This window comes from Anopheles maculipalpis, chromosome 2RL (genome assembly GCF_943734695.1).
Source record: "Anopheles maculipalpis chromosome 2RL, idAnoMacuDA_375_x, whole genome shotgun sequence".
In the NCBI taxonomy this organism is placed as follows: Eukaryota; Metazoa; Arthropoda; class Insecta; order Diptera; family Culicidae; genus Anopheles; species Anopheles maculipalpis.
The window spans coordinates 75,442,049-75,461,850 of record NC_064871.1 but is presented as its reverse complement, the minus strand read 5'-3'; the positions used below and the strand labels follow the sequence as shown (position 1 = coordinate 75,461,850).

Here is a 19,802-nt window from a genome sequence, read left to right as displayed (position 1 = left end):
GCAAGGCCGCATTGGCCAACGGTTGTACGGAGCAGCGGTTTATAACCCTTCGATGCAACGGGAGGCATCAGCTTAACCTAGCAGGGTTCAAGCGTGTTTTCGGATGTGTGAATTGATTTGATTAATAAGCTGTGCAGATGTTGAAAGGAGTAAGGAACGATTTATTAAAAGTATGAAATATAGTTCGTTTTAAAATAACTCTTTTGGTCCTTAATGTCAGTTGAATACCTCGCGTGGCGTCGCGAGCCACGAGAGTTTTTATAATCAAAATTTTCATGTTTTTGTGAGTATGTTTGAAACATTCTCACTTTGAGATTGATTTTTTAAGGTACCTGGCGCATGCACTAGCTATCTCCAATTTGGAACGGAGAAAGAGCTGAAATCGCAAATTAGAGATTTTTTGACAGTCCGACATCGATAGCAACATTTCGAATTTTCCCGTGGCCGTGGCGATCTTAAGAATATTCCGTCAGGGGTAACGAGCACTTAGCAGGTAAAACAACTGGAAAAAAGGTAGTTTAAAAAAATATTTTTAACATCTTTTAGCACCACGTTGCGTTTTAATGGGACCTCAGAGTCAATAACCATCGTATTTTTGTTGACTAATTAAGACTAAAGGATCAAGTCAAGCTTCATACACGTTTAACCTCGAGTAAAACTTGTTCCTTTACGACTTACAAATTTTACTAATCAAAGCAAATTGTCGCAAAAATAAATGTTCGCAAATTTCCACAATCACACTTTCGTCGTAAATTTGTGCTGCTTTCGAAGGGTTCTACAACATTGTTTGGTTAACAGAATCCGTTCCAAAAAAGATTGATTCATCTTTTTGAAGTGAAGTCATCTTCATCAATTGAAAAGAAGTTGTCATATTTAAGTAATTTTAGTGTCTATCAGCCTCACTTCAAGAACTTAAATGCACTTATTACATGGCTGAGGACGTCAAACTTAAATTATACTTTGGTAACGTACCTGAAAATACAGTCAATAATCTGTTGATAATATCCAATTATACACCTTGTTATAAGGTAAGGTAGTCATAAGGTACGATTATAACTCATCACCGTATATACATTTTTTTAATATCACGCAGATCTCACAAATAAGGCTGGAGTCACTGCTCTTGTCGTAGAATCTTGTATGGGATTTGACAGATTTTGGTGCCGACAGAACTGTCATTTCTTTTATCTGTCAAATTCCTTACAAAATTTGATATCATCGTATGACCAAAGATCTGAGCAATGACGTCAGCCCCTGCCGACCAAAACTATCATTCGACCATATCCGTTCACCCCTATACAAAAACGTATGTACGTTTGTACGACTAAGTAATGACACTAGCTTAAGTTTTGTACCTAAAGATCGATGCAATTGTGCAGTAATTTCGTCGCCGCTTCTTACTTTTTAGTAGAGTATGTTGTGAGTTTAAGTTGTGAGTGTTGATGAGCAAACTTTTTCCGGTGCTGACATTCAGACATTTCTTCGTATTTCCTCCTTCTCGGAGGGTTTTAACTTGCCTAAGCATTGCACCATAAATGGGATATTTTTCTTCTATCCTTATTTGCTATGGATCCATAGTTCTTTCGCTTCTTTGTAACATTCACATACGATATTGTTTGAACTATATTACACTAGATCGATAATGAATTGCTTTCAATATTCCTTTATCTTTTGTACTAAAAGAAACCCAAAAGCTCCAGACAGTGCATTCCAGGGTATCTCGACAATTTCTTGCCACCTTAGTTGTGTCTATGGCTTACTGATGATCCTTATCGTCCCTAAAATCTATCTTTCTTCTTCCTATACATATTTTTTGGCCTCGTCCCCGGAGTTTTCTTGCCTGCTTCCATTATATTTTTTTTACGAACTGTCAAAAAACTACAGCAAGAATCCAACATTATATGGGAATATTTTTCACATTTTCCTACCAGAAACATTTCTTTAATTTTCCTTCTTTTTCTCTTCCTCCAATTATTTATTTATTTTTCTTCAAACTGTGCTGTTTTTACTCATACTGTTTTCATGTTCCGTTTCTCCCTGAAAATTATTGGCCAAGCATTTCTTGCTTTCTATACATTTTGTTTAACACATTTTTTTGTTTGTTTGATAGTTTTTTCTTCTGTCTTTATCATACTGTTTTCTTATCCTTTTTCTCTCAGGAACTGCAACTTCGGCTTGTTTGCTTGGGCAAGTGCTACACTTTTTGTAGCACTTCTTACTACACTTTTCGTTAACCTCGTTTTTATTTTTGTTTGCGACAGATAGACAATCTAATCTAGTGAAGAAAGTTGCGGATAGAATTTGGTACCGGCCACGTCGTAAGACTTGATAATAACATATCATTTTCCCTCTTCGCTTGTTGTTAGTATACAACTAAGGTTTAAAAAAAAACTTACAAAAAATGTTGCAAATTCAATATACTCACACACTAATAGGACGATCGGGATAGTGTCGATTCTAGGCAAAAAAAAGGTGCCATAAAAACCTCATCACGATACCGTGTACCACACACATACACACGGTGACAGGTAACTACGATGAGAAACCAGGTGAAGGGCACACTCTAGGCATCGCGTCGATTCGTACAAATCGTGGGTACCTAGATTGCGTACCTGGTGGCGGGGGCCACAAAACTGGCTTTATGATGGTAGCAAAAAAAACAAAAGTACTTCAAGACAACGAATGCGGGGAGGGGTAGTTGCAGAAGAGAGTGCCACGTTGTGAAATGTGGGATTAGACGCGAAGGGGAGGACCGCGAGTGAGGGGGTAAAATCGATGGAAAAATAGAAAGGAAACAACTTAGCTCTCGTTACTAGGGGACCGGTGTGAGTTTGGAGGAGGAGGTGTGGTATTTGTGATCGCAGCAGTCCCAAACTATCTCGACGACGAAAAGTGTCTGTCAAGAGAGGCAATGAGAAGGGGAAGAGGGGGAAATTTCCAAGAAACTAGGTTCGGTCACACGCATAGTAGTTCTGTTGCTGCATTTCACCACCAGCTGGCGATGCATTGGTACACACACACACACGTACATGCACGCATTTTGCGAAAACGCACACGATTTTATAAAGCCAAATTTAGCGTCATTTGCTAGCATATGCGAACCGTGTGTTGCAGTGTGGTGTAAAAATTTGAAAATGAATCCCCAACCCTTAAAAAGTAAAACACAATTTTGCCAAAAATTCATCGGCAATATTTTTGAAAAATACACACACAATTACAATTCTATAAACATCTACAAATAAGGTTGCACAATGGATATAAGGGCCGATCTTTGTTATACGACGTGGTAAATAGGAGGACGAAAAGTGCGGTGTGTGCGGAAGAGGACCAGTGGGAAGGGAGGGTTACCACGAACAACACGAAACAAGGAAAACATCTGCGATGAAGAGATGATAAATGCAACCAAAGGGCAAGAAGCAGGGTGCGCAGGATGCGGAGAACGGAACACGAGAGCGAACAACGAGATACCGATGGCAGAGCATAATGTAGAGCGAAGGGTAGAGGGTGCGAAGGGCAGCCAGGCAGGCAGCGAAGAGAAATAACAGCAGCAAACCCCCATACCCACACACACGCACGCACACGGTGCGGACGAACAAATTCACTGCGACGTGCACGACGACATCGGGCGAAACCACGAAACGAATGCTGTACGGAACGAAAAATCTAAACCCTCTCCGGTGGCCGAAACCTGATGGTAGTCTCGCACATTCGCCGAGGCACCGGGAAATTCGCTCACCGGGCCGGCCTTCCATTCCACACAATACAGCCAACCACTTAGCTGCGTAGAGAGCACCTCGAAATCCCAAAAAAAAAACACCCGACCAACCGACCAGCCTGAGACCAGCGTAGCATGTGCACAAACACGCAGCCATCTCGCTCTCGTTGCGCGCTCTCACCGCTCTCACCGCGCGTCTCAGTAGTGCGGCAGCGGCAGCCTAGTTGCGTTGCTTACTACACTAGCCTGCGCATTTTATTTGCTCTATCCAAGTTGCCCAAGCTTAGCGCGTGCAAATGAGATGGAAGGAGCAGGAGCAGCCAGCAGCAGCATTGTGCGAAGCTATTTGGCTAGCGCAGACGACTCTCTTTTCTGCACCCGCACACACACACACACATATGCACGATTATGGGGTGGGAGTTGGTGTGTAGCGCTGTGAATGAAAGGCAGGATGAACACGAACATCGTCGAGGGGTGGTAGTGATGGGCAGCTGAAGAGTGTGCGATAGGGCGGCAACAGCGACAATAGAAGAGAGGGTGGGAGAGGAAGGAAAAGGCGAGGGCTGCTGCGATGAAAGATGAACGACTCGCTACGAATCGCTGCTATACTACGGCAGGCACACACACACACACTCATGCACGATGGAGCAGCAGCTCTCGATGACGAAATTTCGTTGTTTTAAAGCATCAGCATCGAAACTGCGTTTAGAGAGAGGTGGGGGTAGGGGAGGGAGGGGCGCATCAGAAGGGAGGGCGCACGTTAGATGGGGGTGGACGCTTTTACGTGCTAAATTATAGGGGGAATTGAGGTGGAGGTGGTGGGCGGCGAAGAAGAAAGCTCCAAACCCTACCCCACTATTCATTTCCACGGCAACCCCGCCAAAAACCCAGCCTTTTGTGATCGTAGCAATCAATGCCACCAGCAAACAGCTTCTCCCTACCCCACTCCCATCTGCCCAAAACATTGCGGTTCGGAAACAACGAAATTGCGAAAACCTTCCCGCCCGGGAGACCCGGCAAATCTCGGCCCTTTCCCATGTGTATGTGTGGGAGTGAACGAATGTTACGCGTACACCGATTGGAAGGGGGAAGGGTAGCGTGACCATGGAGGACCTAAGGTCCACACGCAGGGCACAACACGATAACCCGAATGAGAAATAACGCTACTAAACAGAACTAGCTACTAATACCAGCAATCGCCAGCGAAAGGGTGCACATACCGCGCGATGCGTACACATGAAACACCCTTGAGCGGTGGAGGGACACAAGTGGGCGCGAGAGGGCAGAGGGAAGGGCACACCCCGTAAACCAATGGTTTGATTTTGTGTTTTTTTTTCTTCCAAAAATTGTTTCGCTCAGGAAGCACATCAAACATACGGCGAAGAAAGATAGGAAGGTTCGCGAGGGTCGAACTATATTGGGCGATCCCGTGACCCTGGAACCTCCGTTTCCTGTGGAGTGGGGGGGCTTTATTAAAGATTAAATCCACCTATTTGCGTTTTGTGCGTACATATTGAAGGAGCTAAAAATTGTGCAACTTTCGTGTAAATTTTGTTTAAAGCGTGTGTAATTTCAAAGGGTGAGTTGACTATTTTTTTTTCTTTTTTTTGGCTCTACTACCTCGAGTGGTCTAGATCAGCCATTACTTACAACTGTAAGTAGTTTGTTAATATTGACAGATTAAACTCACTGGACGAACCGCTCGTTAACTATGCATTTACATGATTTTTTTTTCATTTTACTTCTTCTTCTTCTTGACTTAACGGCCTACTTGGTCGAGCTGATCGTCGAATGGCTTACTAGACTTGTTTATAGCACGTAGTTGGATATCCGCAGTCCTCACGACGGGGGAACGCTCGGGATGGGATTAAAATCGGTGAAGACCGGCGACGCTAACGCCTGTACTCCTGGCCTCCCCTTCCTTTTATATACTTGCTCTACAAATTAAGCGATACTTTGACAAGTAGACAGCTGTCAATAGATTCCATATACCAAGGTGTGTATAGAGACTAGGTGAGGAACATGGAGTAGACCATGTGGAAAGAGATATTACATGGAGTGAATTCGAGTGTGCTACGAACGTTGTCATTCAACACAATAGTGTATATAGGACGGAGGTCGATGCGTCTCAGAGCAAATTGGTTGATTCCTTAAGGACATTTTTGAATTTTAGACAGGAAAATGTTTACTTGGCAGCTGCTACCGTTAGTACTGGATCTTGAAACACCTACGGCTGCTTGTATGTGTAATTCCGATGATCCTTGCGGTACTTTAAGCTGCTGTACTGTTATATGTAAAAAGTATCTAATCTAAACGTCAAAAATCTCGGGGCTCGAAATGGCGGACATGACATTTACTATGCGTCGACCTCTGTATTCCACAGATCTTACTTAGGCTGGTGTCATTGCTCAGTGGCATCCCACTAGTTGCAAGCGAAATGTATGAGGTTTGACAGATGAGGTTGAACGTCAAATTTGGTCGTGCCACCAAATAAAAAAAAATCGATTTCGTTGCACGGTGCCTTGCAACAAATTGAACTCGCTTGTATAAACGCGTTTTTCTGAAAGTGACAAATTAAAGTGTAAATAGATGATTTGTAATTAAGGATATTTTTTCTTAAAAATCTAATCACCATCACACCGCAAATTTGGTATTCCTGTAGTACGATTTTTCGTCTGATCTATCAAAATTTAGCGTTCACTAACAGAACTGCCGATACGAGGCATAGTTATCAGTGCTGCAACCATAAACTTGGAACTGGTAGCAGAATGCTTGTATAAAGAACACATTCCTTCTTCGTTTGTTTACATTTGCAGTAACTTTAAAACTGTTAGTAGCCTGGCCGTTCTTTATGAATTAAAAAAAAATCTGTTAGTTTCTAGTTATCTTGATTTCGATGTATATATTTACAGTAGTTTGTATCTACCGTGGATGTCCCATAAATGTCATGCTAATGTCAAATACTAAAATCAATCTGTTTCGACGATTCGGTGAGGAAACTCGTGTTTTATTTGACTTATGGAAAATTACACATTTAAACGTCAAACCGAAAATGGTCGTAGGAGACTAATCTGCCGAGCAATGACACCCCCTACCAATCTGGTCGTACGATAAAATCGTATCCCACCGCGCAATGACACCAGCCTTAACACATCGACACATCATCTTCGATAACGCACTCATAGTGATTGACAGAAGATCGAACCCACTCCTGTCAAACTTTGATTAATTTTTCTGACGCACGAGTCGTCAAATCGTTTGTGACGAGCCCACCTAGTCTACTTTATACTTAACGAAACAACACATGGTGCTATATGTCTCAACTGTTGTTAGCAACAAATAATGCACGACTGACTGGCAGAGGACATTTAAAATCAATTTATATTTTACAGGACTTGGGCACGTTCATTACCCTGCCCCGGGGTATGCAAATGAGCTTTGCTAATGATACCTGTTACTGGAACAGGTTAAAATAAGTCCAAACGGTAGGGGATAATACCTACGCTACCTTTGTTGAATTTAAAATTTTTATCCTGATTACTGAATACAGGTAAAACATAGTGGGCTACCTGACCTGTAAGAAGATTTTGTGTGTTCTTATCCAATCCTAGTGATCTTTTTTTTTGAGAATACTCGTGTAAATTATGATACCTAGCACAAAAAGCGGTGATCGTTTTGAAGTCCTGTGGAAATAATACACGTTAATAATACGTAATAATAACGGATGGGGAGACGGTTCAGACTATATTCGATGTCGGATTCGGATTACTCATCGAAAATTCAAGCAGATCAAGGACATTGATGCGTCACTGTGTTGTACATATTACTGCTGCCTTACATCGTCCCCACCAACACAAGAAGATCACATGACGTCATGCAAAAATGTCGTCTACCCATGTCCTTCTTCTAAAAAAAAACGACCAGGGAATCAGTCGACTACCCTACAAAGTCGCTACAAATCACGCATGCCATAAGTATTCCATAATCCACAGTAGTAGTTTCGTTCATACCCATACTTATAGCAGCCAAGTTTCAGAGTTTAATCATCTATCGATTGGATAAAGCAAAACAATGGGTACAAAAAAAATTAAGGTTTTTGGTAAATAGACCCCGGGTGTATAATCTTTATACAACAAGCAGACATCACATCAAAACCTACGAAGGCCATACTACCCGTCTTAACGATGAGAAAGAGAGAAAGAGAGTGCACGCTATATGCAGTGAGAAGGCAAGAGATCAACGATAAAGCTGGGTAGAAGAATAACAACGCAAGGCGAGAAAGAGTCAGCTGCAGTAGTGGTTTTCGTTGGTGGTGGTAATGGAAGTAGTGGAAAAAGGGCAGGACGGGAAAATAAGAAACAAAGGCAGATGTAGAAAGAAACCCCCCGCCCCTTGGCAACGTAAATAAAACCGAACACACGAAACTGTATACACTCGGTCCGGTAGTCTCGTTTGCAGGCCCCGGTAAATGTTTTCAAAGATGGCTACAAAATTATTGCTGAGTGTTTTTTTTTCTGTTCCTGCGTCCTATTTGTTTAATCGGTTTCATATTGCTTTGATTATATGAATTTTCCTCTAGTCGATATTATTTTTCAGAATGATTAATTTACCCAGTTTGCCGGGTTCTATCGATCCGAAGACGATCACATAGCAACCACCAACAATTGTATGCGTTATCAAATGTTTTTGAAACGGAAACTCGCTGATGAGTCGTTCGTAACTGTTTAAAACAAACAGACGGAGAAAGTGTAGCATCAGGGATGCGTACACACTATCGTCGAATGATCAGTGAGCAGCGTGCGCGCGTCATGCTGTCAGCGGGATTTATATTTACACGAAGAAAACAATCTCACTTTGCATAAATTATTCAACAAGCGGGATAATTTCGCTTTTCTAAGCGAAAGAAATGCAACTTCTGTGAGGCTATAGAGGCCTCAATATTGTACACCGTCCCTGCCCAGCATAGTCTCCCTTTGCGAACAGAGGCTACGGGCTATACGTTGTAGTATTGCGGAGCTGTACGGAGAGAGTCATACAATTTTGTTTGTTTGTTCGACCTTCTCTGTCTCTTCGCTCTGGATTCGCTTAGCCTGTCGTAACACGCTCGTGCATATAAGGGGGCCATTTTTCCCGAGTAGTTGTGTGCGATGTCTTTAGAAAATAAGTACACGTTCATTTAGCAGTATGTGTGTGTACTACTTTTACTGCCTGCAAATGTGTGCGTGATCGTGCGTTGGGACAATCCCAACGATTTGCTAAGCAGCTGGAAATTTCCTTCGATTGCGTGTGAGCGATAATTGGTTAGTCTTTGATGTAGTCATGCTTACGAAGGAAAACAAAAAATATCCCAAAATGTCTGAAAATTGTCGCAAGTAATTAGGAGAATTCTTATTCCTAGCCATGATCTTATCGATGAGTTATGACGTAAAATGACCTCTCTTGTTTGACGCGAATTCTTGGAAATTGTGATTCATTTCGAAATGAAGCACCCGTTGCCATTGCGACTCTGTTGGCTACTGGATGACCTTGCCTGTCTGTATTGTTGGAAGGAAAAGAAAAAAAAACAAACATTTTGATGCAACTTTTCCGGAGGAGACACATGCACATAAAGCCCCAAAAATGCATATCCCCTACCCCTCTTCTTCCCCACTCAAACAGCAGCCTCCACACTATGTGGCGCCGGAATGAGATGGTGGTTTCCAATCCAACGAACGCGAAAAATAATTTTGTATACAAGGCCTGGGCTCAAAGAAGAAGGGGTGGCAGGAGGGATTGTTTCGAAAATGGGGGGAAAATAAGAAGAAGAGCATATGAACGCAGCACATACGCAAATGCACGCAGCAGCAATGTTAATGTGAGCGGAAGATAGGGAGGGAAGAGAAGTCCACGCCGGGGTGGTGTCGACGAATCGTAAAAGGTTCAAGGAAAGAAAGGAGCTTGTGAACGGGGTACAATACCACACCGGGAGAACAAGAGGGAGAGAGAGAGAGAGAGAATATTATAGAGAGCGAGAGAGAAGATAAAGAAAGCGAACGGGAAAGAGACTTCATATATACACGACCGAAGGCGCCAAAGTATGTTTTCGTTTATATTTCTGTTGTTTTTTTTGTTACACGCTATTATTTCTTCTCGCCTTATACCGTTGGCCTCTTGGCCGGTGAGTACTGATCGGTAGCCGGAGCGCGGAAAAAAGAGCGGAAGAAGTGGTTGTGTGTGTGTGTTGGGTATCGGCGAGGCTAACAGCGCATCGAGGACGTGGAGTTACGTTGGAGAAGGGGCGGGGAGGGGAAGGAAGGCGTCAAGAAGGGTGGAAAGAAGAAGCGAAATGAGGGCGTACTACTCTGGCTCTCTGGCGCGTATATATAAATGTATATTGTATGTGTTGTGCTTTTTTTATCTCTCGTTCCAATCTCCGTCTCCGTCGCTTTTCTCCCCTTCCCTTTACCAACCCTTAACAAACTCTTGATTTTTCATACACACACACACATACACAGGCAGCACGGGGAAACAAACGCTACTAGATTGAACAACCAAACACCATGGTTACGACCACAACGACGGCGACGACGACGACGACGACGGTGATGACGAACCCCGAGACAGCCGAGAGACAGCAAATGGTGCAGGCGCCTGCCTACGGTGGTTTTTGCGAGACTACCACCAAACCATACTGCCTTCTCTCACGGTCGTTTTCAACGTACCGAAGGCGACCGTCGTGCCTTGTCGTGCCGTCCCGCTCGCGTCCACGTGCACGGTGCGTGTGTGTGCGCCGTTGATGCACCTCTCCCTGTCGCGCTTGTTCGCCAGCAGCGTTGTTGGGATATTTCGATCCGGGGTTTTTCGGTGTTTTACGTTCATCCGTCTCCACACAAAATAACGACGTGTAGATGAGAGAAGAACGGCCGAAGCCCGCACGCAGCTTTTTGTCTAACACCGCGCGTCTATAGCGAAAAAAGACGGATAAACCCCGTACTCCTAGGTGTCACGACACGGAAACAAACAGGAGTGTGCGGAGGTGTGTTTTAGAGTTTTTTGGACGGACACGGGAACATAGTACAGATAACTTTGATAGGATTTGGATGCATTTTTGTATGCTTCTCAGAATCGCATTGCAAAGTGTGCATTAGTGTGTGTGTGTTTTTTTCACTTCTTCGAAAAGCGTGCATTCTCGTGACAGACAACAAGCAGAGCAGCAGCAGCAGCAGTAGTGTGTTGTGCACACGGTGGAAAGTTTTGCACGACTTGCAGCAAAGTGAGCTTTGTGTGTGTGCACGCGCGTGTGTTAGTGTCTGTGTGTTTGCAAAAAAGGGCAATATTTGGCTAAGAGGCTTCGTTTGAGAGATTCCAGCATTCCCTTGCAGCAGCAGTGCGTGCGTGTGTGTGCGTGTTCATGTGTGTGCAGCATATACGAGTCCGGGCACGTTAGTGCCCTCTCTCCCCCCGCGAGCTGGGAGTGGTGGGAGCTGGGTGGAAGGGTATTAAAAACGCCACCAAGAAGAAAACAACCTTGGCTGCCCGTTTGGTTGAAGTAGTGGTGAGTGTACCCGCGAACGCGTGTGTGTGTAAGTGAGTTTGAAGCAATAATATTTTAGGTGGAGTGTTGGCAGGAAGCACACAAAACCTTCAGTACTTCACCATCTGTTGTATCTAAGTAACGTACACTGTGTGCATGTATGTACGTTTTGTCCAGTAGGCCGTGCTAATACTGCGTGAGAGGATTAGATCAGGATGAAAACACACGTTCCTTTCGTTTCGTTGTGATCAGACGTGTATGTGTTTATCTGTGGAGTGTACCGAGGAAAAACAAAGTAAGCACAAAATTGGTCACTTTTTGCAAGAAGCAAAACAAGCCATTCCGAGTTAGTTGGTGTCTTCCAGTTTGTACCAGTGCAACAGCATCATCCTACATCCGGTTACTTATTCGGTATATTAAAAAGTGAATTAATGTAAATTGTTGCATTGGATAGTGTAGGCGTGTGTGTATGCATTACTACTTCCGGTACAGAGTTCCTCAACTGTCGAAGTTCAAAATCAAAAGTGTGTACAAGGGTGATTAGTATGATTACATAAAAGTGTATATCTGGCAACCCTAAACGGAACCAACACCACTAACACCACCCAACGATACAACAACTTCATTGGTCTCCTTCTTCTGCTTCGATACGGAGAAACCTCCCCTCGCAAACACACACTGTTGGTACACACGCCCATCGGTGGTAAGTGTCCTTCTGTGTCGAGCAGCCCGCGCACGTGGACGCATACCAAGAAATGTCATCCGCGGCACCGGTCACGGTGAAACAGGAGAGGCATGATGAAGCCGAAATCAAGGAGATGGCGGCTAAGATAGTGGAGGCACACAAGCAACAGTCGGCAAAGGCGGCAGCGGCCGCCGTACAACAGCAACAAGTGCCGCCAGTCCGTACAGGGGCAGCGGCAACGGCGACAGTGACCGCGAACGGTGTCGTCGCACCCGGCCAGACAAACATACTGAACTATTTAACGCGCAAACCGACGACGGTGCCGGCGAACGCGGCCAATGTTATGGCGGCAGCTGGTACGGTGGCCACCGTTGCCCTGCCGCTCGGAAGCGGCCAAAGCGTGGCCTCGAACGGCAGTGGCAAAGCGTACGATGGTGGTGGATCGGAGGTGAATGGCGGTGGCGAAAAGAAGGCGAACGACGAGGAAAGCCAGAAGGGCCACTTTGGCTGGGAAGTGTTTCCGACCAAGGTGCATATACCGTTCATTTTGCGCCAGCAGGAACGGTACTGTGCGGTGCGTATGGTCGAGATGAAGCTGCTGAACAAGTATCTGAACTATCTGCATCAGGACATCTACACGTGCACGTGCGTCCGGTCGTACTACATTACCGATGCGGAGTGTAAGCTGCTGAATGAGATTAATCAGAAGCACAGCGACATGCAGTTCGGCCGGGAGCTGTTCACGCTGAAAGATCTGGTCGTGCGGGTGTCCGATGCGTACAAGTTCTTCCAGTTCCTGGAGGTGTGCTACAAGAAGCTGCTGATGGGTTGTAGCACCCCGAACGACAAGTGTGGCTTCATCCGCATCAACAAGGAATCGGTGGTACCGTACACGGTGCGCGACTATCAGAAGATGGTGCCACTGTTTTACTTCGAGGGTGAAACGGACAACTTGAAGCTGAAGGCGGACAACCTTTCCGGGTGGGATCTGTCGTACCTGAAGTTCTGCTGCAAGGTGCAGGGCATACGGAATGAGCTGTTCGCTAGCGATTCGGTTGCGGTGATCAGTTTGACCGACATCAAGGGTTACTTTCCGCCTGGCACCGAGTTTGAGGATTACTGGCCGAGCAAGGTGGTCGATTCGCAGCTCCTGTCTGGGCCGAAGTCAAACACCATCCACTGGACGCGGCAGCCGGCTCAACCACCACCGAAAGCACCGGCCATACTGAACAGCAATGCGCCAGCACGGAAGGCCGCCAGCAACGTCTACCAGACGCTACAAACGCAACAGAATCTTGCCAAAACGAACAACCAAATGACCAGTATTACAGCTGCTGTACAGGTTCGTTCCACCAGCGTAAGGCGTCGTGTGTATTTTCGGTGTGACAAAAACCTTGCTAACCTGCTCTTTTGGGGGTTTTCCTTTTCTTTGATTTGCACATTTTGCAGGCCCTTACCAACAACTGGAACATGCTGCCATCGAATCATCCCAACCTGCTCTCTCCCCAACATGAGCAACTGCTACGACTTAGTCAAGCCCAACAGGTATAGAAAACCGTCTTTTCCGACATGTGTGTTCTCGGGTACATCTCCTGTGTTCCGGGAGATATTCGCGACCTGTAAAAGCTACGGTACCACGGTCCGAGATCTCTAACCAACCAAAAATCAAAAATAATGTTTGAAACTTTACGCCAACAAGATTTCCGTTCATGCACCCAGTCAGACATGGGTAAAACATCGGTTGTAGAACAAATCAATTTGTTTTTTTTTTCTAAACACCTCGTAAAACATGTCGTAGGCACATCGTGCAATATGCATTTTTGATGCCCCAAACCATCTGTCAAACATTTTAACCGAACTTCAACTCCTTTGACTGAAACAAACAGAACTCCATCAATATTCCATGGCAAAATATCAATTGTTTATCATTTCTGATGCGATAAAACAGTGTTTAAACTAGTTTAGAATATCGATTGTTTGTCGTGCAATTTTGTTTTGTTGCTATTATTGTTGGATCATTTGACGTTTCTTCCTTTATGGAATGACAGGTGATCAGGCAGCGTCGTAAGAAAAAATCCTTAGAGGTTCAAATCCCATCCGGACTGACTATGCTCACTACGCTATCGTGTAGGTGTTGGAGTTAAACGAGGAAATTTATGATAAAAGAATACTGTACCGTAGCTTTGACGGCTTCGTCGCTGTTCTTGTTTTGATTTTTTCTTTTTTTTCGTGACTTCCCGAGATAATACAATTTCTTTCCTTATTTCAGGCTGCTCAGGCCCAGGCCCAGATACGCAACATCCAAAACATGCACTCGATGCAGCAGTACAATTCCTTCCTGAACACCATGTCACGATCGTCACAAAACCAGCAGGTACCACCACCATTGGTCCGATCGGCACAGGTCCAAGCTCATCTGTAAGTACTATTTTTATTTAAGCAACTAGTCGCCACGGGATGCGTATGGCTTGCGAAAGGATAAGGGATACCGCCGCCTCTCTATTATCCTTTCCATTTTACCGTGGACATCCCGTGTGCGAGCATCACTCCGGAATGTGCTGTTTGGTTGGTAGTAGTAGCTCTTTCAAACAGTGCGCAGCATTCCGGAGGAGATGATCATCTGAAAGGATGTTTTCTTCCGACACACATGCACGCACTTACACACACTGGTGGCACTGTGCCAGAAGGAGGGTGGTGGGGTCTCCAATCCTCTCGAATCGAATCTAGTCGGTGTGATGACACTGCGTTTGGAGACCTACCAACCCGCCTAACCGAACAAACCTGTTTCTGTACTCTTTTTGCCCTAGTTCAATTATACGTTTGATTGAAGTTGCGTTTGGTTCATTTTAGAGTTCTGTTGTGCTGTTTAGTTTGTTTCCGCTATATATGCCATTCGTTACCTTTTTTTATATAGTTACTGTTTACTATTTATTTTTCAACCAATTAGAATGTTTGATTTTGGACAAGAAATTGTATTTTTGTTGCTTGTGAAGTAGCTAGAAGTTTAGGAAAAGTTTTGTAAAAACGCTGGTGTACGAAACGAAACGTTTAAATTCGTAAAGTAGGCAGCCAAAGAATCCTTATCCTTTGTGTGTATGTTGCTGGTAGATTATTTGTCTGTCTAATTAGAGCCGGTAATGTTTTTGACAGGCAGAATCTTAGTGATTTGTAGCGACATCTGCTGGAAAACGCTACTAATTACAGGGCATTCCGGATAATTTGTTCTTATCATTATGAAGGTAAAAGAGCCTGTGTGTCAATGAGGTCAATTTATATAGTAGCGTTTTTTTGACACACATTTAAGAGAAAGGAATATCTAAGCCGTTTTATTGTAGAATAGACTATTTGTAATGGTTTTCTTATTTACGAGTTATAGTTTTGCTTGATTTTTGGTCCATATTTTTGTTTTCAATTGCTTTTCAGTTTATATCGTGCAACATTTTGATGTTGTGAACGTATTTTGCTTGTTTATATATCCTTGCACAAAAGCAATGCAAAAATCACAGAATTGTGTGTTTTATCTCATTTGGTAGAATGTTTCAATTTTTGTGGACCCAATCTAATGATATGACAACAAACAAACAAAAAAAGTGTTTAATACTTCAACTGTTTCTTAGTTTTCCCGTTTTCCGAGTAGCATTTTTCTATCCGTTGCAGAAAGAACAGAGCAAAGATTTCAGTGGGCTGTGTGGTGTGGTGTGTGCTTTCCCCTTCTCCGAGAGAGATATATATGGACATGGTCAATGGCGCTGTTGCTTCACACGTTACGTTACTCGCATCCGGAGGAATCTCGAAACTTAATCATCCCTACTCCCTAATCACTCCCCACCCCCCTCCACCCCTCCATCGCGTCATCCTTTTCCTTCTCTTTTGCCTCATTCGACCTGCTGTGTAGATAGGCCAACACTTGTGTAACTTACGAAAGTTTTGTGTGTTTTTTTTTGTGTTCTGGACAACTGTGTCAGAATATATAGTCGCACTGAGTCGGTTAGTGACAGAGTTAGATCATTTTATTTTCGTGGAAAATTTTTCATGCTATATATATTCTCTTGTTTTTGGAAAAGAAATGCAGTTGAATGGTAGAGTAAAGTTCAGAACATTTGGTGGAGACATTTGACTTCTATAGTGCAAAGTGTGTACTAGAGTTACTAGCATTCTTGATATTTTGTTTCGACAAAAGAAACCAATTAACTAACGTTTAATGAATAGCGAATTTGCATGGGAAACAATCTTAAAACCACTACAGCTTTGATAAAAAAAAATTGACAAATTGAGCCAAGCGAACAGAGATGGATACAACAGTGTGTTTGTTTTAGTGAGCGTTTCATGTACTTTAACTACTTTCATGAGTCAAAGAAACTGCATTAAAAAAACGAAATACCCCGTTGTGTAATGATGTGCCTTCCTACAGGTCGAGTGGTGGCAGTGGCGCATCCTCAGTCCTTCGTTCGAGCTCGAACTCCGCCGGTAGTAGTGGCAATGGCAATACCTTACCGAACCTAAACCCCGCTCTGTCCATATTCGCAACCACCAGTAGCCCGAACGGCACTGTCAACCTGTCCCGCTTGAATCAGCAACAGATAAGCGAGCTAACGATGGCCAGTGCGGCCGGCATGGCAAATGGCACCGGGAGCAGTCGTACAGCCGGCAAGACTAGCACGAACCGAAGTGCGGCTAATACTGCTGCGGATATTGTTTCCATTACTGCTGCGTTGGCATCCGGCAGGCAACCGAGTAGCGCCAACAGCAGCACTAGTAGCAGCAACAATCTGGATGGATTTTCATTCAGCATGAATCTGGGAGGACGAAACATAACCATCATACCGGCAGGCAAACGAGGTGCTGGTACCGCGTTGGAAGAATTGGCCGGGTATAGCGGTGGAGGAGCGAATGGTAGACAGCAGTCGGTAGCCTACCCGAAGAATCCGATCTCTATCACAGCTGTACCGGTTGGTTCGCCGACACGTGCCTCACCGAAGGGCGGTCAGGCAAAGCAGCCCCCGCCGGCACTGATACCGGTCGGCGGTGGGACCGAGCTGATGGATAATTTCGGCACCAATGGCGTTGATTTGTTGGCTCATTTGCGGCTCAGTAAGGATATCGAAATCATAAACGAGCATTTATTGGAAGTGGGCCGTGGAGGAGGTGGCATGAACGGTGACCACGGGCACGGAAGCAACAGTAACAGTGGCAAACATTTACCATCGTATCGGGAAAGCACCACCAACAGCAGCACCGGCTCAGTAGTAGTTCCTCAGAGTGTTATAGTACATGATAAAAGTAGACCGACCAGTAGTAGTAGTAGTAGTAGTAATAGGGTTGAGTATACCAGAAATCAGAGCGTTATCACTACCGCTGGCAGCCGACAGCGTGCCAGCGACAGTGAGTTTGCCATTGGCACCGGTGCTAGTGACGGAAGAGCTTCCTATCTGAACGCACTTATCGCAGCAGGATTGTCGGATGTAATCGATCTATCTTCTACCCCAAGGTCCAACATGGGAGCATCGTTACCTCCGCATTTGGTACAGCAGGCAGCTGCTGCGGCCGTAGCCCAGCAGCAGCAGCAGCAGCAACAACAACAGCAGTCACAGTCCGGCCGGCGTTCGACTGCTTCCGCCTCGTCGGGCCTATCCGGTGGACGGGGAGGAGTTTCGATCAGCTCGTCCAGCGGGGCAGGCGGCAGCGGTAATGGAACGAGCGGTGGCACCAACAGCTACCGGAACTCGAGTGTGGCCGCGATACAGCAGCAGCTACACCAGCAGGTTCAGCAGGCTCAGCAGCAGGTACAGCAGGTGCAACATCAGCAACATGCAGCTGCAACAGCCGCAGCAGCAGCGGCCATTAACAATATGGCAGGAGAGACAAGGCATGGCAACATGATCGTGCTGCCGGAGATGAATGTGGGCGTTACGCAGTACAAACCGTACGAGGTGGTGAAAAAGCCGGTCGAGAACAAGATCATCTACTGCGTGAACAAAACGCCCTACCGGAATACCGAGTATCTGATGACGATCTTCGATCTGAAGGATGTGTTTTTCCCGTACATCAGCTTGGATGCTTGCCGGCGGGTGCTCAGCGCATTGGACATAAATCTCTACGTTGGCAATAGGTAAGCAAGCCGTCTTTAGAGATGATGGATAATTTTGGATGGTGTTTTGCTAGGTTGAGCTAATTCGAGAGAGAAGTTGCGAGGTCTTAGGGCTCGAGATCGTGCGATCTTGTATGATGCGATGTCCTCGTCCACTTGCTAGTAATGTTGAATCAGTTTCACACATGTCAGATGTATTTTTTGCCTGATCTTTACATATTGGCGGGATGCTCTGTGAATGATTTTAAGATCCGTCCAAAAAGATCTATTGACTGTTGCTGAGGAACATAGGCGTCGGTTGGCCAATTGGCCAAGAAAATCCTCTGTTGGCCAGACGTTACGCTTTCTCTTTTTCGTCGATTCCGCAATAACACGGAATCCAGCAGAGAACGATTGTTGCGGACCCAACTATGGAGTCTAGGTGCTGAATGTGGAGGTTTTTGGAGGTGCCGTGTTCCAGGGCATCCAGAACACTGACACTGTCAGTAAAGATTACCTTCGGTCGGTCGGTTAGTAGCTCTTCGTGGGCGGCTAGTTGGATGCTTCGGAAGAGAATAAGGAAGTTTGATTAGGGAGTCTGATGGCACAGTTATTGAGACTTGAGTCTGTATTAAGTGGGTAAAGTAACTATTGGCAAAGTGGCTGGTTTTTCCGGTTCCTTGGAGAAGAGCGTTCACGTTCCCAGTCTATTGCAGGTGCTCGGCGGTACCAGGGACGACTTGCCCAGCAGGTGTATTGAATGATCGGTGGAAGTTAATTGTTTGTGAGGAGTTGAAGTTCATTGATAGCTCTGGTGATTAGTGTAGTTGCTTCGATTCCTTTCTCAAGGATCCGAGGATCTGATCTATTCACAGAGATGTTTTTTTAACGGGTTCGTAAGTAATCCTTCTTCAGTCATGGATGACAGTGATAAGGACTTTCGGGTAAAATCCATGGTTTGAACACTATGATCACTGTATGAAAAATTCGACCAATTTTTGGTACTAAGTCCGAAGCTAGAAAGTCACTGGGAGTTCTAAACATCTTCTGAGGCGGATCCCCATTTGATGTTTTCTGCATTCTTCAGAAAGCATTTGGAATTATAAAAGAAGCTTTTATCTGTATGAGGTACAATCGACACCAGCGAAGTTAGAATAGGTGATAGAATTACCTAATGTGTCACAACTATTGTTGTGACATCGTTTTACTGAACTCTACTTTTGGTTGTCTGAATTCACTGATTGATATTTTTTCTTTTATGTATTCCCTTCCTTCCAGCTTGCAGTATCAGGCCCTACAGGAGGCTGGACGCACGAATGTGGACAAAATGCCCATGATTCAGGTGACGGACGTCATGACGTTCATGCCGCAGTTGCAATACATGATCCGCAGCAGCAACCTGAACCAGGAAACGCCGGCCAACAAGCGGGCTCGTATCAGCTAGGAATTGGGGTGGGGGGTACAGCAGCAGTGCCCTCAGAGCACGATCGTACCGGATATAATTTCATCATCTACGTCGAGTCGTGTTGGCACTGGGACTGGTGGCATTGGCGATTCGTTTACCGGCAGCATTGGCGCCGACTGGAGCAATCTTACACCATCACCATCATCTTCATCGTTTTCGTTAGTGAGCAGCAGTAGTAACAGTAGCAACAGTGGAGGAACGGCTGGTGCAGGTTCTAACAGTGTTGGGCTACGGGGAAAATCATCACACTCTTCATCGTCATCTGGCACATCGTCTGCTGCAGCGGCAGCCGCCGCAGCAGCAGCTGCTGCATTGGCAATAGCTGGGATGTCCTCTACCACCACGTCATCCTCCGTA

The 19,802-nt window shown here is 45.0% G+C and overlaps 2 protein-coding genes across 3 annotated transcripts in view; one reads left to right on the top strand and one right to left on the bottom strand.

The window, feature by feature from the left end:
• The window catches only part of LOC126556487 (sortilin-related receptor-like), a 213,719-nt gene that overhangs the window by 126,414 nt on the left and 67,503 nt on the right, over positions 1-19,802 (bottom strand). The window lies entirely within an intron of this gene.
• On the top strand, positions 11,961-19,554 carry LOC126568783 (uncharacterized). Of its 2 annotated transcripts, none has more exons than XM_050225411.1 (5): positions 11,961-13,255; positions 13,363-13,458; positions 14,183-14,331; positions 17,402-18,022; positions 19,259-19,554. In XM_050225411.1, exons 1-5 carry the CDS (start codon positions 11,984-11,986, stop codon positions 19,422-19,424), a joined length of 2,304 nt encoding a protein of 767 aa, XP_050081368.1. In that variant the 5' UTR covers positions 11,961-11,983; the 3' UTR covers positions 19,425-19,554. The 2 variants fall into 2 exon arrangements, with proteins under 2 accessions (XP_050081368.1, XP_050081367.1); XM_050225410.1 differs by having other exon boundaries at positions 16,325-18,022.